General features: G+C 44.9%; 1 protein-coding gene across 6 annotated transcripts; it reads right to left on the reverse strand.

Moving 5' to 3' along the window:
• Nucleotides 1–55: 55 nt before the first annotated feature.
• On the reverse strand, nucleotides 56–20042 carry ELMO2 (engulfment and cell motility 2). Of its 6 annotated transcripts, none has more exons than XM_042049138.1 (22): nucleotides 19772–20042; nucleotides 15527–15652; nucleotides 15352–15392; nucleotides 14762–14834; nucleotides 14404–14454; nucleotides 13265–13446; nucleotides 12193–12292; nucleotides 11846–11997; nucleotides 9079–9157; nucleotides 8437–8475; nucleotides 5547–5597; nucleotides 5102–5224; nucleotides 4340–4474; nucleotides 3812–3916; nucleotides 3624–3732; nucleotides 2843–2979; nucleotides 2357–2520; nucleotides 2162–2274; nucleotides 1747–1854; nucleotides 1337–1419; nucleotides 936–1013; nucleotides 56–409 (listed from the first exon to the last, which is right to left on the reverse strand). In XM_042049138.1, exons 2-22 carry the CDS (start codon nucleotides 15602–15604, stop codon nucleotides 209–211), a joined length of 2202 nt encoding a protein of 733 aa, XP_041905072.1. In that variant the 5' UTR covers nucleotides 15605–15652; nucleotides 19772–20042; the 3' UTR covers nucleotides 56–208. The 6 variants fall into 6 exon arrangements, with proteins under 6 accessions (XP_041905072.1, XP_041905105.1, XP_041905089.1 ...); XM_042049171.1 differs by having other exon boundaries at nucleotides 1337–1413; nucleotides 19772–20020; XM_042049155.1 differs by having other exon boundaries at nucleotides 19831–20019.
• Between the last annotated feature and the right edge of the window lie 43 nt (nucleotides 20043–20085).

Consider the following 20085-nt stretch of genomic DNA (forward strand, 5'->3'; position numbering starts at 1 on the left):
GCGGGCGCGCAGCGGTGACGCTCCGCGCAGGGCGGAAAGAGGCGGAGGCGGCGGCGGCGAGGAGCGCTACTGGTTATTATTGGAACCGATACAAAAGGCGGGCGGCGCCGGGGCCCCCGGCCCGGGCCCGCGGCACGGCAGCAGGCGGCGGCCCCGGCCGCACGGCCCGAGCGGGCTCGGTGCAGGCGCCGGCGGCAGCGCGGGGCGCTCAGCCGTAGTGGTACACGAAGTCGTAGCTGCTCGGCTCCTTGGGGATCGGCGGCGGCGCTTCGGGGATCTGGATGTTCTCCAAGTCCAGGAGCCTCAGCTTCATTTCCATGCTCAGCAGCGTGTCCAGGTCACTCTTGGTCAGCTCACTGGACATGTCCTTCCCCAAGAGAGCATTAAGCCCATCAATCCAGATACAGTACTGTGGAAAAGAAGGGGTAATTCACGGCTCCAGGCATAAGTGATACCTTATGTTGAATCTTTTTCCATCCATGCAAAAATCAGAGAACTTCATGACAGGAAACACTGGAGGGAGTTAATATGTAGGGAAAAAATCCCAGCCTTAACCCCAAAACAGCACCCACAGAGATTTCCAACAGAAGTTACAAGCCTAGAGGAAAGCGTGAACCCATGGCTCTAGTAGAGGGACAGGAGTTTCCACTGTGGCATAACAAATGAAAAAAGTAAACCTTTTCCAGGCATCATAGGAAGAAAAAATGTAGCAGTCCAGACTAGGGGAAATTAGTGTGGGATTTTTTTTTCTTTTTAAATGAAAAAGATAACTGAGGGAAAAAAAAAAAGATGATTCATACTAAGCATCACCAACATATGCTAAGAATGAACCTGGTGAGAGACATCCTGCTTGAGTCTCTAATGAGAAGCAACCAATCCTTAATCTCTGAAGTTAATTGCTATATATTCTACTGCTTAACCACTATGTTCCTTACCTCATATTTATTAGGTGCAATGAAGTTCAAGGTCTCATCGGGATCATATAATATGGAGAAGGCCAATTCTAACACTTCCTAAATGGAAAAGAATCTTTCATTCACCAACTCAACAAAACATGGCAGCACCTTCTGCCTGCCTCCCTGAGAGAGCTGCCTTGCTGCAGCTCAGCTCACTTTCCCATATTGGTATTCTGAGCAATTCTGAAGAGACTACAGCACAATCACACCATGCTCACAAGCTCCTTGCAGTCACAAAGCAATACTAGGAAAGGGCCCAGACAGGACATGGGGTTTGTACACAACACACCTGCAGCGGAGATCATTCACTCCTGTTGCTTGCTTTCAGTCTTAAACACTGCAGCATGAGATACTAATGACAGCAAAAAGGGAACACTTACCTTATTCTGTTTCAGTGCACTTTTCTCCTTCATATGTGGACAATCCTTCCCTGTGACAATGGCTTTGATGTCTGCAACTGGAACTAACAGTGAAAAAGTGAAACTCCCAAACAAGCAATCCTAACCAGGAAAAGACAGAACTTTGTCTTGTCTTTGCAACAGAACACTTTGGTTTTTTAGCTCCTTAGTGCAGTTTTCCAAAACACATTATCAGTAACACATCCCTGCAGCTGGCTATTAAAAAAGAAATACCAAGCAATTCCAAGAATGGAAAAATTTGGGCAATGACCAGAAGTTGGTATCCCCTCAGTCAGGGCTTTGGCCATAGCTCTTTCATCTTTATCTAGGATTATACTCAGCCTCTAGACAGCAGAGCACAGAAGAGTGCACAGCCTGTAATCAGGACTCACTTTTTTCTTGTAGAGATTCAAAGGTCACTTCCCCCTGGGCATTATCTTCCAGATCTCCATAGTGTAGCACCTTGTGATTCAGAGCCAGGCGACAATACCAGAATCTTTCTGGAACACACACCAAGTACAGTAAGCTGAGCAAGATCATTCACATAAGGTCTCACAGCCACTACATTACAGCCTCTCCACCCAATCCACCTGCTGGCCCAGTTCCTCAGCACAGCTTCTTATTTGTGAGGGGTTGGCTGTATTCTTAGAAATACACATCTGTGCCATCCCAAACTACTGGCTGACATGGACAGCCCAAGTAACCAGCTTTTCTTTCTGGCAACATTCGTGCCGACAGATTAATTAATTAGATCTTATTTGCTACAGTTCTTCACATGAAAAAATACAGTAGACACTGTCACCTCACCTTGTCTTCTGCGATTTCCAATTTTTCTAAAGCTACTTCCCTCACAAAGCCTGTTCAGGCGCTGTTGCTTTATCAGCTCCAAGATCTCAGGCTGGATTTTCTCTCTCAGCTCCCTGGCAGTCAAATATTAAAGAATAAGCAGAAAATGGAGATAATGGCAAGGATAGAAGGCAATTGTTTTTGTTAGGCACATACACAATAGGTGGAGACTGGAAGTCATCTTGGCTCATTCTCTCCGACTGGCGTAGCCGCAGAATCTCAGAATAGCTCAGGCTGCGCAATTTGCTCTTGAACTGGTCCAAGGAGTTTGGTTTAGAGGGGAGAGCCCGTGTGATCTGTTCCCTAACGACCTGCATAACCTAAAGAGGTGGTACAGGAAGAAAACGAAGTCACGTTACTGCTGCTTAGTGGCAGCAGAGAATCAGGGCACAGCTCAGTGGCAGCAAAGAACTGATATGGGATAACGGGCCAGGAGTATCCGTGTACTAGTGACTTTGAAGATCCAGAAGAACCAAGAATGACCTCAGGTCATACCAAATAAAAGTTGAGTCATCCTCCTTTACAGCCCATATCAATCCCGTCACATCTTCTGCGTCTTACTCTTTAACCAAATGTACAGGCTGAGTGAACATGTGCTGATCTACAAAAGATTTTACAAAAATATCTCTTCTCCACCCTGACCTTATTAAAATCTTCTGCTGTCGCCCTCATTTCTTTCCAGGTCTTGTTCAACAGCTGGATACAGATGGCAAACAGCTCCTCAAATGCACGGTCATGGGTGAAAAACATGGGGTGATAGTCGTTCCGGCCTTCATTGGCTTCAGAAAGAAACAAACCACAACCAGGTAAGCGTACTGGACAAAAGGTACTAGGAGTAACTAAAATCCACTACAGTGACAGACACCCAATGGTGTGCAACAGTACCTAGTCCAAGAGATTAAGACAGTTCAATACTTTGTCATCCCATAGATAGTTTATTGATGACAGCAACTATCCCCACACTTCACCATGCAAACCTCTGTGACTCATGCCCTTTTCATCCTGGTCCCCCAAAACACTCATGCCCTTTTCATCCTGGTCCCCCCCCCCTCACCTTCCTCTGGGGGAATTTCTTACAGTGGTTAATTTTCTCAGAACACTGTTCCGAGACTGTCAGAACAAATAAACTTTTCCCAAGTACATGGTTTCAAGACTAATTTTTTTATGCAGCACCCTCCTGAAGCTCTGGGAAGTTGAAGCTTTCTGCTTGTATCAGTTTTTCAGGAGAACCACTGAACACACACCAAAATTTCTTACTTTATTTCAATAGCGGTATTATCACTGGGACACCAACAGTGCCAACTCCAAGCTCCCCCTGTCCTTACATGGCAGAAGTGAGATCAAGGTACAAATGCTTATGAATATTGGTTTCTAGAAGCATCAGCCCAGCAACCTGTAAAGCTGGGTAATAAATGGTACTTACGGAGTTCCCCAACTTGTAGGATCTCACAGAGCATCCTGGTGAGCTCAATGGCACTGCGCCCAAAGGGACACTCGTGTTTATCTTCTCGACTGCTGTTCTCCAGAACAATCTACAAGAACAGGATGCCACACACACTAAGAAGAGCTGCTGGGGTGTTGGCATCTCTAAAAATCAGCAGCTTTACATACCCTGATATAGGTGTCCTGATGAAATTTGGCTAAGTAAAGCATGTTGTCCAATGCCAGCATCCCAGGAGGAGTCTGTGTAAAATCCATGGCTGGATTGATGTGATTCTGTGAAAAGAGTGTGTAGAAAGAATCCAAACAAATTAACTCAAAGAAATTGTGTGAGAACCTTTTCTGAATTAATTTTAAACCACCTGTCTATCAAGCACTCCCTCACATCTATCCAAGAGACACCTGCTGACAGTGCTATCCAAACTTTCTAGAGGAGAGGTTGATTCCAAGTTCTTCATACTATAGTAAGGAAATGCACCTATGCTAAGGAAATACCTCCAGAGAACACCTAATGAACCTTGGCATTTAACCCATCAGCAAGTTCATAATGATCTTCCCCAGAAGCGTAACAATCTCTAAACTCAGATGCTGAAGTACAGTAAAGGAAACAGCTATTTCTGTTCCTTATTTCCCCACAACTCTGATGGAGATTGCTTAGATTGCCTTCCCAAGGTTTACAGTCGCTCTCTAGATACATACAGTGAATCCCAGCATCTTGTAGTCCTTGGTGTACATGGCTTTGCGTTTCTCTGTTCCACCGCCAGGGACAGTGTTGCTGTCAGACTCTGCATCAAATGCAATTCTTCTCAACTCAAAGATGATGTCTCTCTGTGCCTGAAGGACAGAAGGCAGGGAAATGGTAACGTGATCAATCACTACAGCAGTATTTTCACATAACACAGTCCTGCATCTCTCTTCAGAGCTCACACAATGAACAGAGAGAGATGCCAAAGGTCATAAATACTACGCACAAAGAGGCAATCCATTTCAAAATGGCAAGTTTCAGTACAGTGGGTAATGCAAAATATTTGTATGCATTTTTCTTTAACTGTAAGTTTAGTTACAGGCAATTTCTAGGCATTCAGATAATGCTATGGCATTTCTCATTAAAGACTGCAATACAGCTGAGTAGTAGACACCTTAAAAATGCCCACTTTTCCTCCTATACTGCAAGGAAATGGATAAAATGATGTGCCTTCCATAGAGGCAAAGTAACTGGTTTGATAGCTGGCATCACACCGGTCAAGAAAGGAATATATGACTTTCAGTGCCCACTTACATCTCCAAGTCCCACAGCATGCAGTGGGATGGTCATGAGCATACCCTAATCCTAAGGTTTACAATGTGAGGGGTGAGTCTGAACCTTTATGTACCATCTACTGCAAATAGTGCTAGGGAGCTCAGGAATAAGGCCCCTTGTCTATTCCATTCTATCAGATCTTATTCAGCTCTAATAGTGACCTGATCATTGGGATCCATCTTGGTCATCATTCTCTCTTCCAGGAGATTAAAGGTCAGGACCTGTAGGACGTAGAGCTGATGTGCCATTTCCGTTTTAATGGGGCGGTTTCCTCTGATCACATGCTGCAAAATAAAGGAGAGGATAGAAATTAAGAGAATGCAAATAAAAGCTGAGGTATTAGCCCTAGGCATATGCCAGACTGCATGTACATCTCTCTATATGAAGATTGAGTTGTTTAACCTCCATACTCCACCAGAAGCATAATTATAATGCTCTGTAAGAGCAGAAAGCAGCATCCTGATAACTCCCTTTTGAACAAGTTTTGCCTTTGAAAGAGTCCCTTTTCTGAAAGTGCCCTGAGGGCAGCAGAATTTACACTATGCATAAGTGAAACCTTCATTGAGAGGACATCAGGAAGCACTCTGTCATTCCAGACATACTTACATTTAGGATTATAGACCTCAGGTGCTTCTGGGCAAATGCATTAGCCATTTCCTGTTGTGGAATTTAAAGATGAAATAACATGAGTGAAATATAAACAGAAAGCCCACACCGTGTAGAAAGGAGAAAATGAAGGAAGCCCATGAATTGGAGACAGCATTGGCACACAACGAAGTGCTTTTCTACAGACTGTCAATTTACCATGGCAAATTACCACAACTCATAGATGGCTCCCCGACAGAACATCACTAGTGTGGAGAAAGGCACTAGCATAAAATCAAAGCACAGAAGCAAATTTAGCTTAATGTTGGACATCAAATGGTACTTCACTATTAGGAGATATACAGTGGGCTGTGCAGGAAAAACCTGCCATCTACAAGATCTTCCTCCAATTAGCATTTCATGGCTTCCTACACCAAGGCAAAACACCCAAGATAACAAGGACTATGAGATGCAGGTTTCAGGCCTCCTCCCTCTCAAAAACTCTCCCCCTGAAATTTATTTCCTTTATCCATCTCTAAAGAGATGTTCAGAAGTCAGCTTAAGGACAATTTGCAGAAGCATTTCAGTTTACAAAAATACAGGCTAGTAATTTTCATGCTTAGAGGAAAGCTTCCACTTTCCCTCTTGACTGCATGGCTTCCTTCTCTAAGTGAAGAGGGTTTCCCAAACATCAAGTCATGATGACAGTCACAGCAGATGCAAGATGCCATCAGTTCCAGCAGCAATTATACACGCACCTGCAAAAACCGAACCTGTGCTTTCCTTGTAAATTGTGAAGATGCACTGGCCAATGTAACAGTGACCTCACTACCCCTGCTAGGAGAATGGCACAAGTGCTAATGTCAAGTTGAATATTACCATGAGTTTGCTGCTACAAGCAAACTCTTTTGGATAAGAAAAATCTGTTGGGCATTGTATCATCTGGAAGAAGTCCAAAAGAACTGACAGTCTGAGATCTCTTCACATTCCTGTGCAGTGCAGATTGAGAATTGGGAGCAGATGTGGAGTCTCAGACAATTGCACTCAATCAGCTGTACATGATGAGCAATCCAAGACTTTTCAACTGCTCATATCAACATCACTCTTGACAGAGTAAGAAGTCTGGTAAAATGTGTGCATTAACCTTGTTCCAAGTCCCTGTTATGAGTTTTGATCCAGACAGAAACCTCCTAAACCAAGACAGTGACTGACAGCCAAGCCGTAATGGCTGTGAGTTCAGCAGCACTCATGTTACAACCAAAGTGAGTCAGTGCTTGAGTGGAAGGTATCTAAGGAGCATCTAGATGAAGTAGGAGGTGTTTTCAGAGAGAACACACTGCCCTCTGAGTCATTATTTTCTACTACTATTTGTGAGATGTAGCACTGAGAATAGGACATGGCTCTGTTGTTAGGATTTGCTCATGCATGCAACACAAAGAATCCTTTCTCTGAAGGAATTGGTTTGTACATGGGATGGAGTTAACAGGTGACTGAAGCAGATAAGAAGTGGGAAGGACAAAGACAATTAAACAATTCTAAACAGCATAGAAAGAAGCATGAGTACACACACAGTCTAACCACTGCTAAGGGATCTCTAAGGCCCACTGTGCTGCTTGATGGTCACAGAACACAGAATGATTTATGCTGAAAGAAATGTCTTGAGATCATCTAGTCCAACTCTGCTGATTCAAGCAACATCAGACAGATCTGGTTGCCCAGGACTGTCCAGCCAGGTTTTTAGTATCTCCACAGATGAAACTCCATAATCTCTCTGGGTAACCTGTTCCAGTGTTTGACCACTCTCATATTTATGTTGTGTGTCTGTGCACGTGTTCATGTAGAATTTCCTGGGTTTTAAGCTGTGCCCACTGCGTCCTGTCCTGTCAGTAGGCACAACTGAGAGAAGTCAGGCTCCCTCTTTTTTATTCCCTTCCATCAGATATTTAAACACATAAGACCTCCCTGAACCTTCTCTTCTTGAGGCTAAGCAATCCCAAATCTCTCAGGCTCCATTTGTACAGAAGATACTCCAAGTCCCTTATCAACTTCATGACCCTCTGTGGTCATTTGGATTGTGTTCAAGGGAGGGGAAAACAAATGAAAGATCCCTTGAAATTTTGTTTGCTATGAAGTCTACTATCTTTGCTGAATTACCAACAGAGGAGTATAATTTTTCTTATTTTCATGTATTAAGCATATCCATTAAGTTTAGAAATTATGTAACATTTACTGAGATGGCAGTTTCCACTCTGAAGGCGCTGCATCCTCAAAAAAAGTGGAACATTCTCTGTGCCATGCAGAAAACCAAAAAACGTACCAGTATCTCAATACAGAAAGTTCCAAATCAACCTATTAACAAGAGTGATGACTTCCCTGGAGTTAGTACAGGGAAAAAAATATTCTTACACTACAATTCTCATAAGGGAGAAGTCAAATTAGGCAGAATTTATGCTCTATTCCCAAGTCAGCATCAAGTTTCGTGACTGCTCTTCACAGACAAACAGCTCTATCTTTAGAAGGATGCAGCTGGATATGAAACTGTCATTAACACAAGTGAGATTTGGGGTGTAAACTCATGCTGCAATAAGTTTAAGGAGATTCAGATTGCTAAAGGACTGGTTCCAGTTCTACAATTGGTTCACCTGGTCAGTCTTGCAGTATCAGTTTCCTTTTATGACCATCTGTATGACCTTGTGTGCACAATAAGTCATTCGGGGTTTCTCCTGCTACTGATTCTTCTCCCCTCCACAGTCTGAGTGCATCCCCAGGAGTCCTCCCGCCCTTCTCCCTAGGTTCATCCACTCTCTGAGGCCTGTGGGCATCATCCCTGGGATACAAGGAGGCATAGCTAGAGAAAAGCTAACATGCCTAGTTCCCCTACATGACCAGCCCCCAGGCTTGAGTTACTTACAGTGATGGGCAGGTCTAGTGGGTTAAGCAGCTTGTCCTGCTGGCAGAAAGCAAAAAAAGGCACAAAGAGAAGCAGACAGGATTTAGCTTGGAGTCCAGGAATAAGGCAACAAACAGGGCACTAGAGAAGAAAGACTTAACACAGCAAAGCTACACAATACACACATATGCACATCTTACAGGTAGCTGAGATCTTGGGAGTTTCCTCAGAGCAGGACAGTGTTTCATTTCTCACATTTGCCAGCAGGAATATCCCCCTATGACTTAAGAAAGGTCCCTTTTTGGGGGAGAAAGAGGTGGGGTGTTTCTTTTTTTAAGTACATACAGCCCCAAGGAGTCTACCCAGCCTACCTCTCCCATACATAATTAACTTAAAAAAACTTCCCATGCTGTCTGGAAGATTACTTTCTGTCTCTGAAGGTCTTTCAGAATCCTTTCTGAGCATCTCCTAAATATAGATGTGTGCTCCAGGACACATCATTAATGGGATGGCACTTTTTCTCCTCTGTTGCCGTACTGAAACAGCCACTCAAGTTCTTGGCAAGGTCTGAGGTCTACCTTGCCCAGACAATATGATTTCTGAGGCATAAACAGCCAGGCAGCAACCATTATTCAGGTTTAAAGTCAAAAAGCAAGAACAAACCTGTCTCTTGTCCTCAGGTGCCTTCAGGAAGAGGGCATTGATCAAGGCAATGGCATATGTCTGAATCTCTTGGTTTGAGCTGCAGAACAAAAAAGGGAGGCTTTGTAAGGCAACAGGCAGTATAGAGTATTACAGCTTGGTGCTTTACCTGCACCATGAGAACACTGATTACAGCTGTCTTGCATTTTCAACAGACAAGCAGGACTCATGTAAGCTATGCTCATGATTCCCAACTCTTCAAAAGGCTTGCAAAAACCTGAGAGAAGTTCGTGACTGACAGGTCCATTATCCGGAAGACAGAGCAGACTGCAGCCCAGCACTGCCAGTTTGTTTCCAGTGCTGAAACTATCTCTGTAAAACTTAGTTATAGTACAGTCTGCCACATGGATACAGCCTGAAACTTGTATGGAGCAAGTAATTTTTCTCCCCTATGCCAATGGAAGCCACCAAAAGCAAATGGACCTAAGGGGAAAGAATGCTTCACTGAAGAATTTCTTCAGGTAAAGGGTGCTTAGCTCCATCCTAGGTCACACACAGCATGTGGTTTCAACTGCCATGTTCAAAACAGCACAAAACTAGGCTTCTAAATGCCAATGATATTATTCTGCCCTCATCCTGATATTCTATCAAATCCAGGTTTGTTTCTTGCAATACTCTCTTTCTGGTAGTACACCTTGGCTGGACACCAGGCACCTTCCAAGCCACTCTATCCCTCCCCTCTTCAGCAGGACAAGGCAGGGGAGAAAACAGGATGGGAAAAACTCAAAAAAGGCAGCTTAATAAAGCATAAGTAAAGGCTGTGCATGAAAGCAATGGAAAACAAAAGATTTATTCTCTACTTCCCATTAGCAGGTGATGTCCAGCCACTTCCTGGGAAGCAGGGCTTCAGTACAGACAGCAGTTGCTTTGGAAGACAAATGTCACAGTAACAAATGCCCCTCATCCCTCCTTTCTCTTAGCTTTTATTACTGAGCAGATGTCATAAGGTCAGTTTGGGTCAGCTGGCCTGGCTATGCCCCCTCCCAAGATCTTGCCCACCCTCCAGGGTACTGGGTGAGGGGAGGAAACATTGGAGAGACAGTTCTGATGCTGGAGCACTGCTCAGCAGCAGCCAAAACACTGGGGTTTTTATCAACACATTTTCAGCTCTCAGGGCACAGTACAGCAGTGTGAGGGCTGTTCTGGGGAAGTGAACTTCATCTCAGCCAGACCCAGTGCACTCTTGCATCAACCTCTTCTGATGAACAGAAGCCCAGTGTATCACCTAAACAAACTTTTGTGCATGAATATACCTCTTTTAAAAATATTTTTTTTATTTAACTACACATGTAGAAATAAATTTTTTATAAAAGATCTAAACCCAATACTTCTTTCAGCTTAAATACCTATTTTCCTCACTTTGACATATCTCTGGATAACGACCATATTCTTTCTTCTATTGCTCCCTTCCTTTTTTTTTTCATTTTGGTCAATCTGCTGTACTTCAAACATGCAAATCTCCATGCATCATCCTAGGTTTTTCTTGGGCCTCTGAGCTGCACAGGTCTCTGAAGTCTGTCATTCATTTTGCTCTCCTTTTCAGGGTTGTTGCTCTTTTCATCACACTGCTTGCTTTTTGACAAAGCAGAACAATTTTTAGGTTAGTTTGTCCTCTTCTAACTCATCTCCTTTGGACTTGTTTCCATGGTCATGTTCTTCCAGAACATATCCTCTGTTATGAACTGTTCCCTCCTGATGGTCTTGCCAAGAAAACCACCAGCAAATCCTGACTCACCCTCCACCTCCCTTTTCAAAATATTCCCTGCATAGATGCTTTCTTAAGTGACCAAATGTGTTCTGGAAGCACTTAAGCACACAAGTTTGTGTCTTGAACAAAGATAATTTGCTTAAAAAAACTGCACAAGTGTGTTCAATGTTGGGACCAAATCTGTGTTTGACTAAATCCAAAATAATAAAGCTGAAAGAACATATACTCTTTGCAGAACAAAGCTGCTGGAGTGTTCAGGAGAACTTGTTCAGCTTTTCTGTTAACCAAATTCAAATGTATAAACATTCCAAGCACACAGTGACATTGATGCAATACTTTGTTTGCCCTATAATTTTGTTAACCTACTGTTCACTGATTAAGGAGTGAAAAGTACAAATAGTGCTTTTCCACATGTTCAGAATTAAAAGGCTTGAAAACCCAACCTACTCAAACTCTAACAATTACATGCTGGTTTTTTATATGGAAGAGTAGAACTGACCACGACAAACAGCCCTAAGAGACAGATATTAATTTGCCAGTTTGTTTGGAAAGAGAGGAAGGAGATGAAGCAAATTTTTATTCCCTTCAAGCAAGAAAAGCAATTGTTTTCTGCCTCAGTATGCAGGACAAAACCCTGAAGATGAAGAGCTCTTGGCTTCTAGTGGAGACAATTTAAGGAGGGGTAAAAGTGACAGACAGCTGGATGAAGAACCTTTGGGAAGTTTAGTGAAATGCAGGTTTGGTCCTAGCACTGAACACACTTGGGCAGTTATTTTAAGCTAAATATCTTTGTTCAAGACTCATGTGCCCAAGTGCTTCCAGAACACAGAACATATTTTTATAGGATCTCACTTTTTAAAAAAAATCCATTAGCAATCTTAAAGGTCAAGTAAGTTGTCATATTGGTAATGCTTAAAAAATATCATCTTTAAGTGTTTCAAATGTAAAGTGATGTATTTTAAAATAAACAAGCAGTCAAAAAATGGGTGTAAATCACATCATTGCTGGGTGGACACTCACACTTGCAGGTGAGAAATGAGCTGTCCCACGGTTATCTCCTCTGCAATCTTCTGGTACAGAGTCTGGCTGTTGAGCACCATGCTCTCCAGGATGGCCAGGGACCGCTGCAGGATGGACACATCCACCATGGGCTGACTCACGTACCCTGCAATCTAAAAACACAGGAACCAGCAGGTCAGCTGGTGCCCATCCAGGAGGCCTTGTGGTGAGTGAGACAGGGCTCAGAAAGAGGAGTGCACTGTGTTCTCAGAGAGTACTTGGCTTCTCAGAGTCTTTTGCTTGTCCTGAAAGATGCATTAAAGCATGAAAAGAAATAGTATCCACTCGCCCCCTCCACCCAAACTCACCTGTTTGATGAAGGTTATTGAGACCATGTCCCAGGAGACAATACCGTGGTCCATGAGCTCCAAGAAGGCAGTCAGGGTGAAAGCCAACATCTCACTGTAACTGAGAAATTGAAGAATTCAGTTACAAGAGATCTGCTGGCAAGAAAAAAAAGCCTGCTCAAGCTAGATAAGCTGGGTAAGAGAAAAACGTCACCACGTTCTCCTAATAAAACAGTTTGGCACCTGGGGGAGCAATAAAGTGTATACATTTATGCAGATAATTTTACTGCTTTGTGGAAAGGTATTTTATTTATTTTATTTATTATATATTTAATATATTTATTAAATATAAAATTTATTTTATTTAAATATTTATATTTATTTATGGAAAGGAGAGCAGAGCTAGGGTAGAGATACCAGCAAAGTCACATTCAGTAGCTGCAGTCAGCAAGTCCAAGACAGACTAAAAAGGTATTTTTTCCTGGTTACAAGCACAAATTAAAATTAGCAGCAGTAAGTGCCTAGTCCTGCCACCAGAGACTCACAACCACCTGGATCAGTACTTGGCTAGTCAAAGGAACAAATATGTTTTCATATCAGAAGAAAAACTAAGGAAAGTTAATTGTCCTTCTCTAAACATTGGGACCTGACTTGAAATAAAATGAAAAGCACAGCATGAATTGTGGAAAATTTAATACATAACCACAAGACAGAAGGATAAAGGAAACTGAGGGAAAGATTGCAAAAAATGCCAAAAACACCTTAGTTGCTAATATGTAAAAAAAGCTATAAATGTTATGACAATAAATTATCAAGACTTTAGAAGTACTTTCAATGAAACATAACAACTACAGCAGGAAATATAAGTGAATTATTTGCATCATAGTTCACTGTGAACGTGCTTGAGGAAACTTCCAGATCAGATTGTGACTGTCTCCTCTGCTGCCTCATGAGGTTTAGCAAATGACTAGAAAGACTTTGCTCCACAGATCAACATTTGCTATAAAGTTGGTTGCTTAACGCCACTTCAGCAAGCAAAATGAGCCCCTTATTCGAGGCCTTCTTCCAGAGTCCTGGAATAAAGGAAACTTACTGGGATAGAAGCTTGGTCCCACTCTCCACAAGCCGTGTCAACACTGTAATCCCTTCCATGTTGATGAACTCTGTGGCAAAGGTGACGTCTGCTGAAAGTTTCGCCAGTTCCTTCATGGCATCCAGCCGGGCTTCCATGCTGTGCGACTGGATCCTCTCCATCAGCTGGCGAGCTGCCCTAGACTGCCAGGAAAGAGGGATGGTGCCAGTTACAGACCAGTCACCTGCAGTCTGAGTCCTGCCAGCATCAGCATTCTGTCAGAAGCCCATGGGTGGACAGGGAGAGCAGAGCCAGGATAAAGATACCAGCAAAGTCACATTCAGTAGCTGCAGTCAGCAAGTCTAAGACAGACTAAAAAAAGGCTTCTCTCAGCAACAGTTACAGCCAAGCAGGAGGTAAAATGCTATTTTATATATTAGAGCAAATGCCTGTTTTTCTCCTCACTGAGGTGAGTGGAGGTGGGTATAGAAATATGCAGCAACACCATTAAAGAAATACAGTATTAATAAAAAGTCTCATAAATTCAAAGAGAAGCACGAGCACATTTTGTGTATCCACAAGACATTCTGTAAGATTTCTCAGACTCAGATCAATAATACCCTCTTAATTCCCTCTTGTCCAAGTACCTTCTCCCAGTTCTACTCACCCTCAGCTCTATGCCACTTGCACAAAAAAGTTTAAGAATTTAAATAAAACGAAAGCTGCAAAAGATGACTTTTGAGGTCACAAGAGCAACACTTCAGCAGGAACAACCTCCTCTTCATCAAATTTGTCGTTATATTAATTTTTTGCATTCAGTCACTGGAACTGCTGCTTTCTGACTGACCATGCCAAGTGCACTCATACTGAGAATGCATTTGTCAGGTGTTTCACAACATCCTAATCTGGGAGATGCATTAAAACTGTAGACTGGATTTATTTACAGAAAGTCCTATAAAAGGCCAGAGCATCCAAAGGAAAGACACACACCACAGCCAGGATGGAAAACAAGGAGTGTGTGCCTCACTGTGTGGAATGGCCCACAACAAAGGCAACCCCCCTGCAATTTGGGGAGAAGGAGAAAGAAAAGCCAAGAGGCAAGAAACAGCCTGTCATCCAAGGAGAGTTACTGAGAAAGAGGGAGGTGAGGAAGCGTTTACCGGGGAGACTGCCAGCTGTAGGATCGTTCCATTCTTGATGTCACAGCGAGTCTGAAAGAAAACAAACTGTGAAAAAGTGGGGGGGGAAAGAACCCAACCAGATCTACAGCACCGATCTGTATGCACAAGTAAAGAGGCTCCCATGCCACACAACCCTACTGAGGGTACCACACCTACAGGCATGCAAGGGGAGCAGTGCAAAGCTCCTCAGCTGAACGGCACCATTTGAGTCTGAGTCTCTCTGAGAGCAGAGATGCTGCTCCTCAAGGATTAGTGCCAGCATTGTTCTATGACTCTAGTCCAAGGCATTCTGCACTCTCACCCAGGACATCAACAAACTGCTGCCTCTCACACTGACCTGCTCTGTGATGTACAGCTGAGGACCATCAGCATAACGCAGCGTGTAATACTCAGGGTTTGGCAACGACCACCTGGCAGAGGAAGAAGAAGGATACATTAAGCTTCTTCCTCCTCTTTCTTCTGGCTCTCAATTAGGAAGTAGAGCTTGATCCCAGGAAGGTGCAAAAGAACTTTCAAGCAAAGCTTTAGCAGGGGGAAATTAGGCCTCCCAAAGAGGAGAGAGAACCTCTCTTGAGGAGAATGTGGGACTTCAGCCTACTCTAAACTCCATGGAACATCTGAATAGGCCTACACTTCAAGAACTGCAGGATGGGCCAATCCTCAGAGACACTGACCCTAGGGCATAAAAATGCATACACTTAGAACTGGAATAAAAAGGAAGGCCCTCATTTTCAAGGAGCTCCTTTTTTCAAAGGAGATCCTTTTCTTCACAATTTAAACCCCAGCCCATTCCATGGCCAAAACTGGCAGCAGGCAGCACAGACTGTGCTAGCAGCACATTAACAAGCAGCAGACTTCCACAGTAACCCAGCAAGATGTGTCAGCAGGACAGACTTTCTCCACAAGGGTTCCCAGAGAACTACTCACCCATCACAGACCTCCTTGATGATGGATGCAAGAGGCCTTTTCTAGAACAGAAAGAGAGTCCTCAGTAGTCGTGTTCCTCTCAACCAGAAAGGAATACTGCCCATTTCTATGCTTCCCACATTCCAGTATCAACGCTGGGGTGCCTTTCCTCCCCCACCTGGTTACCATGTCTCACCTGATCTATTTCCAGCAGCTGGGCATTGGCACCTGGCCACTCAACAGCCACTTTCACAATGTCTGAAGGTGGTGGCATTGCTCCAGACTCCTCCAGGTGCCTTTACAGCAGCATACACCTCCACACCTGTTAAGAGAAAGGATAGTGAGCATCTTCTCTGAAAGCTATTTCACTTGCTACATTGGATCTAACACCAAGCTTCAAAACACCTAAGACGAGGTTTCCTGGGCCTGATAGGAAACATCCAGTATTACCAGTGATCAAGGCCTCACAGAAAGAGCATGTTGTGAAATTGTATGCCCAACCTCATCACCCAGATATACTTCTGAGAACTTGCTGGGGCACTCACAAGGAGGAGGATGACTGATCAGCAAAGCCCCATCTGCCACCCACTGTCTGTACTAGCAGCTCCGTTTGCAGCTACTAAAGCAGCAGTTCCCTAGGCTCAGCTGCAGTCTGTGAGTGAGAGCAGGAACAGACTGCCCAGGTTGCCTGCCTCCCATGGGCTGGTGTTTACTGGATGCCCCATCCAAATATCTCAGATAACTTGATCCACTCAGGATACTCGAACAGGCTTTTAGGCAAAGCAGCAGCAGCTAGCTTTATCTTATTCCCTTCCTGCAACATCATAAATCCAAAACATGAGCATCCATCACAGAAAATAAGGTAACTCAACACTTCCTCTGGAAGTCTACTTTTCACTCCTTTATCTGCCTTTCAGAGCATAAGCTTGTGTTCAGGGTTTGGCCCCAGTCAGTAGTCAGTCATTTGTGCCCAGAAAATTGGACTGCATGACTTCCTGCACTCTTATGACAGCCAGATTTGGTCCACTTTACCACTCCACCCCTTGGGAAGTATCTGGCCACCCAGATTCAGAATTTCATGATATTCTGGAAAGTCTACCCCAACTGACAGAGATGGCTACACGTCAGTACTCCTGGCCTTCTCTTTCTGTTTGAGCACCAATCACAAGAATGGCTTGCATTTTCTTAAAACTCATAAAATGGCTTTAAGACTAAACACATCTCATGCAGAAAAGTGCCAGTCAAGTTAGGTTCAAAACAACATCTCCAGCCTTTCAGATAAGCAGCACACATTAGCTGGCCTTGGAAAAGCAGCAGACTTGGGGCACAAATGAGGGTAACTACCAATATACAACCAGTACTCCCCAAAGAGCCCAATTTGTATGACACCCCCAGACCTGCAGGATATACAGCTTTCTATGTATTAAATCTAGAAACAGGCAGGCAGTTCCCAAATGGTGTGTGATTTCCACTCACTGTTCTCCAGCAATTAAAGGCTATGATGGCCTAAACCTGAAATCCTGAGAAACGTTAGTCCTGTGCAAAAGCACACACACAACATCCCCAGTTACCAGCCTGTAATAACTGAACAGGTAATTACCTCTCCCACGAGCGAGCCAATTCTGAACCACAAAATATCTAAATCCATTCAGTGTTCAAGGCACAGCAAATACACAGTGAAGAGACAAGGCTCAAAGATTACTCCCAGAGTATTAAGAACTGAATTTGCAACTTTTAAAACTAATTTACCCATGAGTAATTTTGCATGAGTAATTAGCATCTAATTACCACTTCTCCCTTCAGCCACTTGCAGTACAGTCATAGTCTTTTATTTGTATTGCAAGTGGCAAGTTGCTACTGAAAAGTATAAGGAAATACAGCACCTTATATGCCAAAACAAAGACATCCAGATTACTAGAGGTAGAAGCATTTACAAATCTCTAACTTGTCTTTTCCCACACAAAGAACAGGCCTCATTCAGAGAGGGAAAGTGCCCATTAAAACAGAAGCACTGCTATGAGGGGAAATCCTGCAGAAATCATAGAACAGTTAGGTTGGAAAATACCCTTTAGATCATGAAGTCCAACCACAAATATAACACTGCCAAGTCCACCACAAAACCACATCCCTAAGAACCATATAAATGAAACAGGAGGTTCATGAAACAGGAGTTTCATCCCCAAAGAAGTACTGCAGAGGCACACAGCACCTAAAGGTCATGCACTCTACCTGCAGCTCCCCTGATATCCTCACCACCAAAACCAGGGACCAACAAAGTTGTATTGCCCTACTTTGATATCTCCAAAAAAAAAAAAGCTCTCAGCTGCATACAAACTCAAAGTAACTCACCATGATATTTAAGACTTATTTCTGCCCCAAATTTCTTCCATAAATGAGCACCCACTCATGACTGGCAACCATGTTCCCTATTCCAATCAATATTCAAGGCACAGCAAATACACAATGAAAGAAACAGAGCTTCAAGACTGATTTTTTTTTTTTTTTTTTTGCACAGCAGCACCACAGAGCAGAAACCACAGAGATATCTATCAAGGCAGAGATTTGAACACCAAAGTGACTTGGCTAAAGGAGAACCCAGAGAAGTAGGAATTAAACATTTAAAAAGGCAGGAAACTCTTTAGAACAGTCTTGGGCAAACAATGGTTTGAAGGACCAACACAGATCAATGGCTAAGGAGAAGCAGCTTTCCAGAAGAGAACAAGGAAGACTGGACTACAAATACAAAGGGTACTTCAGGTCAGCCTCTTAACATGAAGTTGTCTGCCAAAAGCACGCTTTGAAAAGATTTCACTGCATGTCTGCAGACAAGAGGGGTGTCAAGATGTTTGGTTCTACAATGGATATTTTGCAGTGCAACAGTCATAGAGCTGATAAAATGACTTCAGAAGCTCTTGTGAAGAAGCACAGACCATGATGTTGCATAATTGTGATTATCAGTCAGTCACTTATGTGCATGCTCTCACAGCACATTCTTCTCAACAGCATGTAAACAGTTTCTCACAGTTTTGTAAAGGGAGACAGAAGCAAGGCTAAAATCCATCAAAAATTAATTCAGTCTGCTTCTGCAGAGTGAGATCTGTCATACAAAGCAGTGGTGCAGGGGTAGCTGCAGGGCAAGGAAAAATCAGCAAAGCCACTAAAACCACACTATTCAAAAGACTTCTGAGAAGCTCCAAGCTAAAACAACTAGAGTATTTTAAGCAGAATTTCCCTATTCACAAACTCAATCTTCTTTTCATCACAGATAGAGAACAAAGTGTGCTGCACACAGAATGAAAATGAGGAGGATGAAAGAACATTCCCTGAAAAAGAAAAGCTGCCTGGTAGAATCCCCCAGTCAACAACTGAATAGCAGCTTCTGAAACCTGTAGATGCAACAAAACACCCTTGGCAGTCCTCAGCAAGTCCCCAGATGGTACCAACTGGCCAAGCTAAAGTTGGAAGTGACGTCGGCAGAGGGACTAATGGGACAGGTGGGCAGAGAAGACACATCCCTTGGCCAAGCAGCATGAAAGGGTAGGAGATAACAGAGCCCAACCCGAGGGCTATGCAATTTTCAATGTTACCTCACTAAAGAAGCGATGAGAAACCAGCTAAACCTCTAGATAAACCAGAGAGCCAAATGGCTCAGATTCCCTGCCTCTGGAATCCTACATTCCTCCAAAGGCCTTCCATGGCTGCACTTTGGCTGTAAAGCACCAAGCCTATGGGCCCTGGTCACGCACATTTCAACACAGTACACCAAAGACCATCGCTTGGCAAAGACAGAAACTGATAGCAACAGGCAAAAAGAGAACTGCTTTATTATTTTTACTCAGTCTAGCGACTTCAAAGTCGCCAGCCAGGCGACAACCCCTGAAGCTTGGCCCAAAAAGCAGTTCAAGGCATTAAACAATAATTTTTTTGCTAAGCACTACCCGTGCTGTGCCTCGGCTCCCGAGGCAGCAGCGGCCTCGCCCTTCTCGGGGGCTGCTCGGCCCGGGCGCGGCCCCGGGGGCAGCGGAGGCGGTGCGTCGGGAGCGCGGCACAACCGGAGCTGCGGCGGCGGAGCGGGGCCGGGGGCGGGATGACGAGCCAGGCCGGAACCGGGGCCGCCGGCAAGGAGGGCGGTGGGCGCGGCGCCGCAGCGGGCCCGGGAAGGCAGCAGACCCGAGGCGCTCCACCGACGGCTGCAGCCCCCAGTCCCTCTCCTTTCCCCTATCCCTATCCACGCCCTCGCCCACCGCCCGCGCTCACCCGACCCCACCGCGGCCGCTCCGCGTTCCCGCGGCCCCGCCGAGGCGCTGCCGGCGCTGGCACCGCCCCTGGGCGCGTCATGCGCCCGCCGCTGCCATGGAGACCGCGGGGACCATGGAGACCCGACCCGCCGGTCCCGCCACCCCAGCGCACCCCCCTCGGCAGCCGAGTTAATGCCGCTAACCGAGCGTCCCCCGTCCCTGCGCCCCTCCTCGCCTCCGGGGCCGCCGCGGCGGGGCTCACGTCAGTTCCCCGTGCCCACGGTGCCCCGCCTCCGGGAGCGGCTGCGAGCGCCAGGGGCCGGGTGCGCAGGGGCTCATGCAGGGCAGCCGCTCGGGCTGGCGCGGGGCTCTGCAGCGGCGCCGCGGCCGCGCTCAGCTCCCTCCGCCCCGACAGCGAGCGTGGGGCACGGAGCTCTGCGCAGCCCCCGGCCGCCCCGGCCCGCCCCGGGAAGCGCGTCCGCGGCGCGCCGGAACGGGCGGGGCCCGCGCAGCGCGG

The sequence above is a fragment of the Corvus kubaryi genome, unplaced genomic scaffold (genome assembly GCF_017639235.1).
Source record: "Corvus kubaryi isolate FWS band 111438036 unplaced genomic scaffold, C.kubaryi_AGA036_p1.0 134, whole genome shotgun sequence".
NCBI classification, from domain to species: domain Eukaryota; kingdom Metazoa; phylum Chordata; class Aves; order Passeriformes; family Corvidae; genus Corvus; species Corvus kubaryi.